Source organism: Ambystoma mexicanum, chromosome 4q (assembly GCF_040938575.1).
Source record: "Ambystoma mexicanum isolate Mex_15411 chromosome 4q, UKY_AmexF1_1, whole genome shotgun sequence".
In the NCBI taxonomy this organism is placed as follows: domain Eukaryota; kingdom Metazoa; phylum Chordata; class Amphibia; order Caudata; family Ambystomatidae; genus Ambystoma; species Ambystoma mexicanum.
In genome coordinates this window covers 213192737-213207404 of record NC_090928.1, presented here as the reverse complement: position 1 = coordinate 213207404, position 14668 = coordinate 213192737, and the positions used below count along the sequence as shown (strand labels likewise).

The window sequence follows — 14668 nt, the reverse complement described above, 5'->3', positions numbered from 1 at the left end:
ACAATTAAAACCCCATTTTATAACGTATTGACCTATTCTTGGACTTGTTTGACTTTTCTACAAGACTAGTTACCTACAGACCCCTGTTCTTCAATACCAAGCGTACCCTTTTCCCCCAAAGTGGGTATTTTCTGTGCATCACATTACAGGGTTGGGTTGTTAGAATTTTTAAGTGTGTCTGACCTGTAAGTTTAATTAAAGTCTTATTTTGATAGTACTTTGATTGGAATTGATTTCATACTCACTGTACTATTGTTGTTTTGGATGTTTCCATGCTGGCTCTCTGACTCTCTATGCTAAGAGGCAAAGGAGGTATACCATTCATGGTGTGCTCGTTTCACCATTTCAATTGAGATCACTGCTGTTCTAGTAGTATTGTGGAGATGAGTAGAAATCACTACTCATCCCTATACTCCTGCAGGACAGCAGTCTTTTTGTAACAATCCCATGCTTGAGAAGGCTTATTTCTCTTACTTTGTTCATCTGGGTCGATGCTGGTTTGGGGTTCAAGGCCCTGATTGACCGGGTCCTGTAATTTGCACTGCAAGAGAAGATCTTTTACTCACCAGGTGATTTAGTCATTGAGTCCTATTTTTTGGGAACTAACACCATGCATACTTACCTTGGGGACCTGGGTTGATGAGTTATTCAATATACTTATCCTCAGGGGTCCCCGTGGTCTGTGATCATTGGGTTCCCCTCTTTCAGGAATTTGACATTGTCTTCCTTTTCTCATGGGGCTGCTGAGTCTCGCAACTGGTACTACAGCTCTTCTTAAGGGTCTACTCTGGCATCCCCTGAGGCAAGTTGGTAACGTCTACGCACCTGTGGGCTATAACTGGGCCTTACCTGGATTTTCACCAAAAGCCCGGCTCTGCCTACAGACTGTCCTTTTTGTTAGGGAGGTTTACTAAAGTCCACCTATGGTAGGACTGAAGATGACTCCCTCTTGGGTGTACAGGGCTCCAATTCTTATGTTTGGCCTGAACTACCCAAAAGGTTTGGTAGCAATGGACGAGCAGTCAGCCTTAGTCTAGGAGGGAGAAGGGCTGTAGACCCTTAGTGCAAAGACCTTTGAGCACAACTATAGTCAAGGAAACACTTACACACTGTAGTTATACACCAATATGCTTATTTATTATATACACTAAGCAAGGTTAACTTCTAAATAATTCAGGTAAGTAAAAACAGTTTGCACAGATAAATATTTACACTAGAAATTTGCTGTAGGAATACACATTTCAAACAGTAGACTTTTAGATGATAATCCAGCAAGTACAAGAATAGTTTCAGGCTAGAAAATCATACATTAACCAACATTCACTAAATTTGCAATACTGGTAGGTAGCAACTCTAGGCAAGTCTTGTCAATGGGAGTCCAACCGTATCTGGGGAATGACTGACTAGGTAAGTACCCAGAGTCAGACAATATCTTCTATGATGAAGAAGAGGGATGTCATTGGTGTGTCCCCCAGATAACACGACAGCAGCTCTGGTTCGGGTATCTTGCCTTGGTGGCTGGATGACTAACTTTTGGCAGGAGCAGATTCTCAGACTTGGTCACAGGGATGCCCAGCAGACAATCTTCCTCCAAGGGGACAGCCAGGCACCCAGTTAGAACTGGATCAAAGTAGACACACTGGAGGACAAAAACCTAAGGAGTTTCGGTGTCCTCCCAGACACACTAGTGCCTCTGGGCAGTCCTCCCAATGGGAGCCCCTCGAAGACAAAGGAGTCAGGTTAGCAGAGAAAGGCTCAAGAAAGGGTAAGCCAATGTAAGTTGGTAGTATTTTATGAAAAGTCAGTAGAATATATCCACCACCACCAGCCACTCGGATCTGCGTGAAATGACTGAATGCAAAAGTCTGACTACCAAAGGTCCTACTTTTTTTTCCCCCATTTGTTCGCAAATATAACTGTGGGGGGAGACCCCCCACAGTGCCACCACCTAACCCCTATACATTATTATTAACTTTACCCCCCACATATATATCTGCAAAGGAATAGGGGTCGGACTTTTCACCCTTTGACTTTTTGCCCTTGGTCAGTGTGTCCTATTCCCAGCCACTCAGACTTGGCACTGTAAGTAGAAAGTTACAGGATAATTGAGAAAAAGAATACAATGCGCCCCCCCACCCCCCAGCACTCCACATAAGGTGGGGTGTGTTGATTTCACAACAGAAAGCATACATAGCATAAAACACATCCCCCTATCCTGGTAACATTATGTTAGCACATGAAAATAAAATAAAACCAAAGAGGGAAACTCAAGGAGCTTCCAGCAACACTGCACAGGAGGTGCTGTGCTGCAATAGTAAAATACAGATTCCTCAAAAAGAGGGAGGAAAGCATACTCCATCAAGAGAAACCAAAAAGGGTTCTCAGTGGCAGGAAAGAGTGAGTGAGTTGAGTGAGTTGAGTGAGTAAAAAGGGTTCCCAATCATTCAGGAGAGTCTGACAAAAATCCAATAGGCCAGCAAAGAGTACTGGGGGACTCACTAAGTAGGGGTAATTACACACAAGATGGAAAATCTACCTAACATGTTTTATTCCTATGGAACTCTTCAAGACTAAGCAGAGTGGATAGAATAGCAGGCAGAGAACTGGGAAAAATAGATGGAATATTGTAGCTTGTGGCCATCTCACCTTCAGGGTAGATGGTAAAAAGAAACAACATGAAAATATAGAATATCCACGAGTATGGGATCAGCTCATTAGTTGAGCACCAGATGTATTCAACCAGCAGGTCACAGAACTAAGAGTGCTATCAGAGGCACATGGCTGTGTGATCATGTACATTTTCAAAAGTGTTCACTCATCAATATGATGCAGCATCTCCTAAAATATGAAATAAAGTTTATTTATTTGCATTTGTATACCGCACTTACAGCCCAAAGGCATTGAGGCGCTGTTACATGAAATCTTACAAGAAAGTGTAATTAGGAAGGTTACAGGTGACCGAGTTGGTCTCTTAGGTACAAGTGCATAGAAATAAATGACTTAATGCATGAGAGGTAGGTGACTTGCAAACATAGTCAAGTGGGCACGCAATCAGTAATACATCAAAAATAACATGGCAGTGGAGTAGGGAATATAGTTATACAAAGAGCTTAGTTGATACTATGAGATTTGGATACACTACCCTAAATTTTACTGAAACAAATTGTGACAGTGCATTGTTTTACAGTAGCAATACTGTACTTATGCATTATGTAACTTACATTTTTAGGAATAGAATTGCATCACTGTCTTTTCAAAAAAGTTAACATGTTATAGACAGGATGTAGTTAACCTACTAAAAGTATCATGCCGATTACTTCTGGTTTTGCAGTTATTTGAAAACGAGAAAAAGAACATTCTTGCCTTGCACTCCCACACAGGGCTTTAGCACTTATGATTGGAGGAAATTATTGTTGCTGCACTGTCTCTCAATCAGCCCATTTTAACTTGCAGTGAAGAGAGAAACAAGGGTGGAGAGAGACCTGAGCGCAAGATAGGAATGCAAGGTGCTTTCATTTTACAGGATCACTTAAATAGCTTGATTTGCTACACAAGTATCATTTTAATTAGCAAACCTACAGAATTGCATAGCAAATTGTTATGCAACACTGTTTATGTATTGCCTTGGTGTATCATTACTTGTTACAATTTGTTTAATTCCTTAGAGTGCAATATGGCCTAATGTGTCTGGATAGTGTGGGACTAAATGTATCTTTAATTTTGGTTGCCCTCTTGGCTTTGTTGGATATTGTGTGTACAGGACATTTCAGCAGTAATGCTCATTGTCTGGACGAGATGCAAACAATGTTTTAATTCCAGAGTGCATTCGTCATTTCTTAAGCTGTGCTTGAGTTTTCCCAAATGGCAGACAATACCTTTGTTTGTCCAACTGTGTTTTGTCGTTGTGAAGTTGGGCTGTCACTGATAGTTTGCTGCTGCGATAGTGCCATTATCTTGTTTGCGCACATACGATATAGAAGTTAACGTTTTTGTTATTGCTCCGGTGTACGACTCTGTCCGTGCTTATGCAGATGCCCTAGAGGGCTCTACAGCGACTCTAGCTGAATATATACACGAAGATGCATAGGTATCTATCTGTGTTGGGGCATTTCACCAGCATGGAGACTTGCATGGATTCCCATGCTCATGAATTTTCCCTGTCGTCAGGCTGGCAATCCTCGGTAAAAAGAAAGCAGTTTAGCTTCAAATGTAAAGCGTGTGTCTCCTCTATAGCCTATCAGTGTCCTTTGGGTAATACTGCCCCCAGGCAATGGCACTCGTCCTTCTAAGCTCCACCCCTAGTGGCCATCTTTAGATTTTACCCCAAAATTTCTAGTGTTGGGAGTCCCACTGCGAGGGCCTCTTCCTGTACATCTTTCCTCCTATTCCGCTATTACTACGTGTGATGAACACACCCCGACGCTGCCACTGCAAAATGATCTTCATTGCATTGGCGTGGCAGAGGCAGATCTGGGAGTCAGACCTTCTGCATCTGTCTGTGGTTCCGGCCATCCAACTGCTTCCACTTCTGACCTCCTCTCCAGATCATTCCTGCACCACGGGCCAGCGTTGCTGAGCCTCATGGCCTGGCTCCTGCAGCCTTAGAATTCGGACATTATTTGCTGCCTTTGGAATGCAAGAAGATCCTGACCAAGCCCAGGACTCCCTCTATGCTTGCTTGCTACAGGCACAAATTGAAGCGCTTCACTGTGTGGTGGCAAGCGCGGAAAATTGTACCCCTGCGCGTGATGGCCCGCAGCTTCTCCCGTACCTGCTCTCACTGGCAAGGGCTGGTCTTGCCTATGCGTCTATCAAAGTCCACCTGGCTGCGATATCCCGGTACACATGTGCTCCGGGCATGCTCTCCCTGGGGTCACACTGGATCTTTAAGGAGTTCCTCAACGGTCTCTTCAAGACATTCCCGCCGGTGAAAGCACCTGCGTCGGCTTGGGAACTGAACGAGGTACTGTCTAAGCTCATGGGGCCTCCATTTGAAACAATGCACCATGCATCTTTGAAGTTTATGTCGTGGAAGACCACCTTCCTGGTGGCAATCACCTTGGCCAGGTAGGTCGGGGAGATACAGGCCCTCTTCTGTAAGCCTCCTTATTTGTCCTTGCGCACCACTAAAGTTGTTCTGTGAACTCATTCTTCCTTCATGCCGAAAGTTCCGTCAGACTTTCATCTCAATGAGCCTTTGGTTCTACCAGTTTTCTTTGCGAACCCTTTGCCTTCTGAAAGGGCATTGCATTCGCTAGACGTTGCTCATGCGCTGAAGTTCTGTGTGGCACGCACAAAGGAATTTCGGAAGACTTTTCAGCTGCAAGTCAATTTTGGACATGTGGGGCACAGGAAGACCTTGTCTAAGGATTCCATATCCAGGAGGCTCTTCAACTGTATCATGCATTGCCATTGTTTGGTCAACAGACCGCGTCCAGGCCGGCTGAGGGCCCACTCCACCATTGCAGCGACAAAGGCAATGTTCCCCTGCTCGACATCTGCAGGGCTGCTATATGGAGGTCTACCCACACCTTCATGAAATTCTACCGTCTCAACAGGGATTCCAGGGATGAGTCCTGGGTCTGCTGAGCGGTGCTACACAACCGGTTTCTTTGAAGTGAGTCTGTTCCAGGGGTAAGTGTATTGCTTCTATGAGCCTTGTCATCTTTCCTGGTTGTGAATATGTACTGCTGTATAATCATATCCATCAGCATGTGAATACATGCAAGACCCCATGCTGGAGAAGAAACAAGTTACTTACCTGTAACTCTTGTTTTCCAGCATGGGTCTTGCATGAATTCACATGCAAACCCTCCCTCCTTCCCCTCTCTGGCTTGTCTTGGTTCATAATGCCACGTTGTGTGCGCTACCACATCTGAAGATGGACACCAGGGGTGGAGTTTAAGAGGATGAGTGTCATTGGCTGGGGGCAGTATGACCCAAAGGACACTGATGGGCAATAGAGGAGATGAGCAGTTTAAGTTTAAAGCTAAACTGCTTTTCTTTTTTTACAGTGGATTCCCAGCCTGAGATGGAGAATAACATTGAGCATGTGAATCCATGCCAGACCCATGCTGGAGAACAAGAGTTACAGGTAAGTAACTTGTTCCTTCTAGTATCTTAGGGTATTTGCTAGTTCAGCCTTCCTTGGTATCTATCAGTTCTTTAACGCTTTCTACAGAAACTGTCCATAGTATTCTGAAGATTGATGACATGGTGAACAAATAAAATTCAAAATCGATGAAAGTCAAGGAGATGACCAATGTTCTAGTCTATGCTGTTCTACGAACCAGAGAGCCCTCTAGTACCTTTGGTAATGTCTTAATAACCAAAATTAATAATGTCTTTGGTTTATAAAAACGAATACAATATCTGATATTTTCATAGTAAAAAGCTGTTCAGTTGCTTGTCATTGTGCGCATCATTCATTTGAAACTCTGCTTGGTTTCAGAAACTCCTGTTCTCCCTTGGAGGTTCCTTCTTGTACTACGCTGACCACTTCAAGCTGTACAGTGGGTTCTGCTCAAATCATATTAAGGTTCAGAAAGTACTGGAAAGAGGTATGCATGTGGGTTTGGCTCTGCTCTATTGCGTGTGCTGTGTCTCGCGTGGGGTGCCAAAGATACTAAATCTGTTGTCTGTGGGCTTTGGACAACTTGTTTTGTTGTTTCAGCCCAACGCCCCCACCCTCAGAGAAAGTGATACCCTCTGATGTAACATTATGATACAGTACATCATATGTTGAAATGTTGCTCTTAATTTGAATGCTATAACTCTCAGTGAAAACCTTAAGAGTTGTAGAAGGGGTTTTGTAGTCAAATACTTACTGAGCTTTTCACCTAAAGTGAGTAAATATGCCTACAAAACAAGATCAAGCCCATCCCCATCAAAACATCAGTTGATAGGTTGTATTATTACCCAGTTATTCTTTATATATATATATATATATTGTGTGTCCCCCTCATGATATCAAGGACTTTGCTAACTTTAAAGTGAAAGCAAAGCACCGGTTCCCTCCTTACTTTTCACTATTGATGTTGACTACACCCCTCTTGACTCCACACCCCCAAGCCCTGGACTCCTGCACCTTCGGTGGCATATTTTGTATTGTCGGGTTTTATGCAGTAGGCGTTGTTCATGAACAGTTGTAACTTTCTTAATTCCACACCTGATTCAATTCTCTGTTTCATGCACAGCTAAAACAGACAGTGATTTCAAGGCCTTTTTAGATGCGCGAAACCCAACGAATCAGCATTCGTCCACACTAGAGTCATACCTGATCAAGCCTGTCCAGAGAGTCCTGAAATATCCTTTGCTCTTGAAAGAACTGGTGTCTCTGACAGATAGCGAGAGTGTGGAACACTACCATCTGACAGGTACAGAATCTATTTGGAGTATGGATGGGAATGTTATTTTCTTTGCATTTTGCAACTAAGTCTCCATGATCATTTTTACTGGAACTTCTAGTTCCCTTTTAGGGAATGTGTTAATTGTAATTTTCATCGAGTCCCGCCACATTCTTTTCAGAATGTACGTTTTTTTGTGGCTGTAGAAGCATTATGATCTAGAAAGGTTGTGCCCGTCGCCTAACTGCTTCATTTTTCGGTTGATGCTCTCAACCCCTACGCCAGTGATTGGATGTACCCTTTTTGGTGAAAGCGGACCCAGTGTCATGATATGACAAAACATCAACTCTTTACTTTTTAAATCCTTTGCTAACATGGCTACCAAACTCCATAAAGTTACACATATTTAGGATGTTGTGTACCCCATTAGCCCTCTCCACGCATATCATTCTTGTCGGATGTTTTGATCTGCTAGGTAACTTTGCTGTATTCAGAGTCTACTTCTATTGATGTGTTAATTGCTGTTCCGGGGTTCTGTGGCATTGCTGCTTAAGGTTCAACACTGGCCTGCAGTTCTTGCATACATTTCTCCCCTTTGGCCACCTTGTTAATCTTCTGCTATTGCCAGAAGCAATATTATACATGCACTTCAGTTTGCTTTTCTTTCATTAGTTTCCATTTTGGTTGGTCGGTCCCATCCACTTTTATTGTGGTGTTCTACACTGCCTTGCAGGCTACCCAAGCTAAAGTCCTCTAACTGGGACATGTTGGCTCAAGCAGGTGGCGAGGCTAATGCTCCTCCATCTCGGTGCATAGTCAAGGATGAAGGCAGCATGTGCCGAGCGACTGTCTCAGACAAGACCTCCCTCATGCACTCACACGTGTGTGGATACTACGTCCCTATGAGACAACAGCTTTAGGGATTCTGGGGAATTCCATAAATATGTATCCCCTTTTTTAACCTGATCACTAGCCATGCCATTGGTTTGCTCTGAAGTTTAATTTGCCATGTTATGATACAAATCATAAAACAATGTAGTTAAGGGATGTTAGTTGGCATAGAAATTACAAAAACACATTACTTTCTTTTTACTTCATTAAAGCTTTTCTTTAAAAAAAATCCAACCGCCATTGGTATTACAAAGCCTGCATGTGGCTCATTACCTTCTGAAAAATGATCATTTGGAGGGTTGCACAGAACCTCCATTCTTGCATAAAAAATATTCTAGAAAACCAATTCCATTTATAGTTGTATTAGAAGAAATCACAGTAGACTTCTCTTTACAGTGTGAATGTGCTGTCTGCGTTTGCCTTTTATTTGCAGACAACGAACATAATAGGTTTGCAGTATCCGACTATATTACAGTGCATATAGTTTGTGCTCTTCTTCGCACAAGTATCTTGCAAATGCTGATTTGGTTCTCCAGATAGTCACAATAGCAGGCACACTTTTTTTTGTTTTGTTTTGACAAATCGCCTTAAAACATCACACCGGCACCAAGATCTGTGACTCTTTTCTTGTTTTGGGAGCGCAGCAAAGGTCTTTTTAAAGGAAACATAATAGTCGGTATCCATTGAGGGGAAAAACTATTTTAACAATAATTGGTTACAGACCATGACTGCAGCCCATAAAATCATTGCAAGAATATTGTTAGATATAGCTAATGACCAAACAATTTGTTCACACCTTTACAGAAGCGCAGAAGGCAATGGAGAAAGTTGCCAGCCACATCAATGAAATGCAGAAGATATACGAAGATTATGGGACTGTTTTCGACCAGTTGGTTGCAGAACAAAGCGGGGCAGAGAAAGAGGTAAATGGTGTTTTTTTTTTTTGTGGTTGTCAGACATTTTTTTATTAGCACAAAAGGGTCCATCTCTCCAAGAGGGCTCGGATTGGAGGTCTTACCTGCTGTAAGGGACCACGTTGAAAGACATCTGATCAGCGCAGCTAATTTCTTCTGTTTTCATGACTTCCTCAAAGCCTCCAAAAGGATATGTCCCCTTGCTTCAGTTGGGTGGGGGGCAAGTTTCGTAGTTATCAAGTCCCCTAACCCTGTTTCCCTTCCAATCCCCTTATTTTAACATATTCACATTGAATTACGTGGACTGAAGTTGATTTTACACAGAATTCTCTATAGAAACGCTTCTGTATGAGACAGACTTGATTGGCACTACTTGATTTAAAGTACATTATTCTGAAGATGATCTATTCAGGTAAAATTTTTTGAGAGTTTGTCCGAAGTAGTCCTGCCCCTTTCCTATGTTTCAAACTTCAAAACCTTGCGTTTCCATTTGTGAAATTGTGTGTGTTAGGAAAGATGTATTTCTTCAGCTTTCCCTCCATTAATATCAATGGACCCTCCAACCTTTTGCTATGATTTAATTCTGTCCTGACATTTGGAACTAAGCAAAGCCTTTTTGCTTTACTTCCCTTGACTAGGTCATCTGTTTTGGATACACTGGACAGTTCATAAATTTACCAGTGCAGGGTGAGATTATCATTTTTATGCTGCACTCGTTACCTTACAGTGAAGTGTGGCATGGCTACTTTATATCTCTTTACCAGTTTATTTTAGTAAAACTTCTGTTACGTTCACAGTGTGTCCGTGATGGCTATGTGGCAGCAGATACCTTTCTACTTTTTTTTCTTTCATGTTTCTCGCATGCACTGTTGCATTTTACTGCATAATGCCATTTTGAGTACCATATACTTGAAATAGCTGTGCCACACGTTTTTCGCACCCTCCGCAGGCCATCATGTCATTTGGCCTTCTTCGTGCCCTCTCAGGTGAGGAAAGGCATACAAGGTAAAGGTAAGCCCTTTCCTGGGCAAAACCCTGAGCAGGGGCGTTCCTAGGTCTGGAAAAGATCTGGGGCAATGCTAATGTCGGGACTGTCGGGACACAGGGCGAACTAGCCTTCTGGTTGTAGACCCTGAGCTTCTATCCGGGGCTATAGCCCCCCCCCCCCCACCCACCCCTTAGCTACGCCTCTGACCCTGAGTTTCCTGGGCAAAGCGCAGACATGAGCATTGGCCAGATGTGGGGGCTGGAACAATCTAGTCCCAATCCTCACTCAGGTCAGGGAATGTCTGTTTCTGGGCAGATGTGGGGCAAGAGGCTGTACATGAGTATCCAACCCTTGCCAGTTGAGCTGGTGCAAGTCCTTACCATTGGTAGGCTAGGGGTGACCCTGGTCTCGAATTTGGGAATAAAAGGAGGACTGCAACTGTTCTTCAGATCGCCAGCCCCCTGAAAACCCGAGGGCGACCGTTGAAGCCATCCATTAAGATTAAGACGTCCATTAAGAAGCATTAATGGTGGAAGCTAATATTGTCAATTAAGTACCCTGACAAAAAGTAACTTAAATTTGTAATACAAAATAAATTCAATATATGTGTTTATGCAATAGTAGAAGGTTTATTTGTAGCATTATATTTTGTTTTTATTACTAAAAAGGGTTATAGTGTCAGCACACTAAATATACTCAGGTTTTTGGGGTGTACACGTAAACATAACAGGTGTGATGTTCATGAGTCAAAGTATCAGCATAAACACTTAATACAAACTACAGAAGTAGATTGCTCAGAACAAAGCGTCACCTTTATCTTTGGCTTTTTATATGTCTCTCTGGATTGATCTCCTGAAGACGCTCATCTGTGCTTTGACTATTTGGCTTGTAGGACTAACCTGCCGGGACCACTGCACAACATTTCTTCCCTGTAGAGCCTTCACAAGCATGTCAAATTATCCTGTGGGCTGGACAGGTCCAACCAGGGCATTTGGCGGGCCTCGGCTCTGTTTAGAGTTTCGGTTAGGAACTACACAGGTCACCGATTTATGGCCTAAAACCTGGAGCAGTGTCTTTATTCTCGCCATGTGAGAGGCCTACCACCTTCTAATTCCAGTATTATTTACTGCTGCCTGCTTCCATCATGTCCTGGGGCCCTACGTCTTTGTGGGCCCTTTGGTGGACTGCAAGTCGAGGTACCTGGGCCATCCAACTGCAAAGCATAAGGAACACACATGTTGCAGTGTAGAACCACTGCCTAGTCGATTTCAATCCTGAAAACGATCATTGAACCCCCTCCCTGCAACCTGTGGATCCCCTGCAACTGAATCAACAATTGCATGTGGGCCCCACAACTCTATTCATCTTTGGGGGGGACTTGTAGAGTAATTGGACTAAGGGGCCGAGCTTGCATACCTTTTTCCACCACCTTCATACGCTATAGGGTTGTACAGGTGCAAAGTCCTCACCCTACATCTTCCTTGCCTGGTTGGTATTGGTGAAGTTCTGACCATTGATCCCCCATAGGTTTCCTCTAGAGTAGTGGAATCTAATCTTTTGAACATACCTTTGTTTCTTCATCCCCAGAACAATTTCTTTTCTTCACTTTAAAGAGTTTCAACTCTCATCAGCAGGAACTTACCTAGGACTTGTGACTCATAGTGTTACTGAGTCTACTTTCCTTTGAAGTAAATTAATTCTCAAGTGATAAAGACCTCATTTTATAAAGCAGGTCAAACTGTTTCCATTGCTTTTACATTATTTACTTGGTTTAAAATTGCTTTTGCTTTGCTGTAGCTATTTTTCACTTGCTTTACTACTTAGTTTTCCTGTTTTATATCTGAATACTTCCAACTGTTTAAAAAGTAAAGTGCGGGTGATCTCTAGTGAGGGCACCATCTGTGAATGAATGTTAGTTTATAGTATTGATGTAGTAGTACTGCTTACCTGTGATTTTCATTGCTTAAAGGGTGATGGGTCATATAAAATGGTGCATTTCTATACTCACTCTCTAATTGTATTTCTTGAGTGCCCTTTGAGTGTCTCGTTGTACCACTACACCACGTCAATATCTCCTGAAGTCTAAGCCTTACTGCTCAACTACATTACCTTGATTAAATTTGTCTACACCAAAGTGTCTCTTCCCTGTTAACTAAAATAGGTTGGTTTCTCGGAACACACCTTCAGAGCTGCTTCTAAAGATCCATCTTAACAGTATGCAAGCCACAGAAACCATATACTTTCCTTTAACTGACCAGCAAAAAAATACTGACCGCATATTAACGATTTCTCTAAAAATAAAAATTGGAATGGCTTTTCTTGAAAACTAGCCATAATTCATGTTCCAATTAGTAAGCCTGTGCGATCCTCTTCCTTCTGGAATATTTTAGCTGGGCATCAACTGATCAATACTTGTACATATTAAGTAAATGCTAAAATGTGCAAAAACCCATGAGCATCTAATAAGGGGCGACATGACTCACATTATCTCTGGTCACCTACCTTGACCCATTCTGTGTATTCCATTTTGTTCAGTTCTCAGATTTTTTTGCTCTCAGGTTACCTTCATATTTTTGCAACTCGTTGAAGTCCCCACATAAATAAATGATCATTGTGTTTCCTTGCATAGAACGGGGAACATTGATAACATACTAGTCTGAAACATGTCCATAGTCTGTAGATGGCAATGCTTTTGATGACTGTTTTGTTAAAGCAAAACTGGCAGCTCTAATAGTGAGCAGATTTTGTGAATATTACTATTTTTGCCAACTAAATAGTGTGCACTCGTTTTCAATTTCTTTTTGACAATCAGGATTGTTTTGTTCTAAAGAAACTATTTCTAATTGATTGTGTGACCTGCTTCCAGAAAACCATCAGGTACTTTGGAGACGTGCATGTTCGACTAATTATGGAATGAATATTGTTATCTGGGATTCACACAAAGAGACTCCACGGTCAACTACTTCATGGGATGGGTCATTTTAAAATAAATGCAAATTGTATGCAGTAGACCACCACCATTCGCATGTACGTGTTGTTGGGCCTCCTGCATGACATTTTCATAATTTACAAGGCAGAATGTAATTGTAAGGAGGAAATCAAGGCCTAATCGCCTTTATGCTATTTTTTGTACAAAATTAAACGCTGCCTGCAAATTACGCTTTGCAGGCAGCGTTGTTTAATGAATCCTTGTGGAATACACAGAAGTGTGGGAGCCCCCCTACTGAGAATAATCATGGTTCAGATAAGCTACTCTAGGTGACGTATCCTACTGAGGATGGTCTAAAACCGCGTTGTAGTTCGCTGTACCCTTCCCAGAGAAGACATATCAATTTGCATATCAGTCTGGTCCCACCCACAAGGCAGTTCAGCAGCCTTATGCTAGGAAGTTCTCCTCTGTACAAGTGTTCCATCAGCAACCCCAGACACGTGTTCCAGCGATGTGGGCCCCATCAGTGAGGTGAAGCCTCTCTACGGTACAATGAGGAAGGGGCCAACTTCTCCATTGCCCTTAGTGACTTGGGAAACGCTGCGTTTTACAAAAGTGTGGGAGTGTATTTATGACGAGTAAATCAAGGTGAAATCGCCTTTGGTCTTCACTTTTATGCTGTTTTGTAAAACCAAAAAAAGGCAGCGTTTTATGAGGAATCCCTATTAAATCTGCCTGCTATTTACCAATTGCAAAATGCAAGATGTATTCCATAGGAATCCACTAGTTTTTCCCCTGCATGAAAATCTCATGCAAGTGTAAAACCAGGTCCTCTTCCAAGATGAGGAGGAAAGTAAAATGGAGATTTAAACTCTGCTTTGCGCTACACCTATCCCTAGAAAAGGTACGAAATGGGGCAGAGCATTGAATGGAATCATAAAAGTATTACACCTCGCTTTAACGCCTCCATGTTAAGCACCTCCCCATAGAAAATAAGATAATGGTGTAAACACTCTTCAGAGCAGTGTTGTTTATGAATCTACAACCAACAGGATTCGCAAGGTAAAAGCCTAAATATTGGCACACATGTCCAGGGCCAGATAAAGCTCACTGCTGTTTTAGGGCTAATTTCATGAAGCAAATTCACATTCTTCACCTTCAGAGTGTAAATCTTTGATCAAATAAAGGATGTTTTATATACGCATTGTAAAATCCCCAAGTAATTTTTACACGTGTGTAATTTAGAAAGTCAAAATAATATTTTGCTGAATCAATTCTAGGTCATTCCAATTTTGTGATGGAGTTGGAAACACTTCATATGTTTAAAAAAAACAATGGCAATTTACACACAGCTGAATGAAATTGCTAGTGATTGGTGCTGGAATGTAGAATTGCTGGAAATGTAGGCCTCAGATGGACCATGGTTTAGGGTTATGGAAATGTTGACGTCCATAACCCGCTTCAGTCCCTGGCCAACGGTCAATGGTAAGTGATTGCGGCCATTGTAGCCCAGAACATCTTGAGAACCGCCGATTCCAGAACCCTGCTCCATACACAGGATGTTAACGTTTTAGAACTGAAACGTGCCATTATCATAGTA

At 42.3% G+C, this 14668-nt stretch overlaps 1 protein-coding gene across 4 annotated transcripts in view; it reads left to right on the top strand.

Annotated features, from left to right (window-relative positions):
• Window positions 1-14668, top strand: part of TIAM2 (TIAM Rac1 associated GEF 2) — a 552861-nt gene that overhangs the window by 478764 nt on the left and 59429 nt on the right. For all 4 annotated transcript variants that reach the window (XM_069607743.1, XM_069607744.1, XM_069607746.1 and 1 more), the window contains 3 exons: window positions 6452-6560; window positions 7197-7376; window positions 9042-9160. In XM_069607743.1, the coding sequence (XP_069463844.1) occupies window positions 6452-6560; window positions 7197-7376; window positions 9042-9160 (408 nt within the window). The remainder of the gene's footprint in view (window positions 1-6451; window positions 6561-7196; window positions 7377-9041; window positions 9161-14668) is intronic.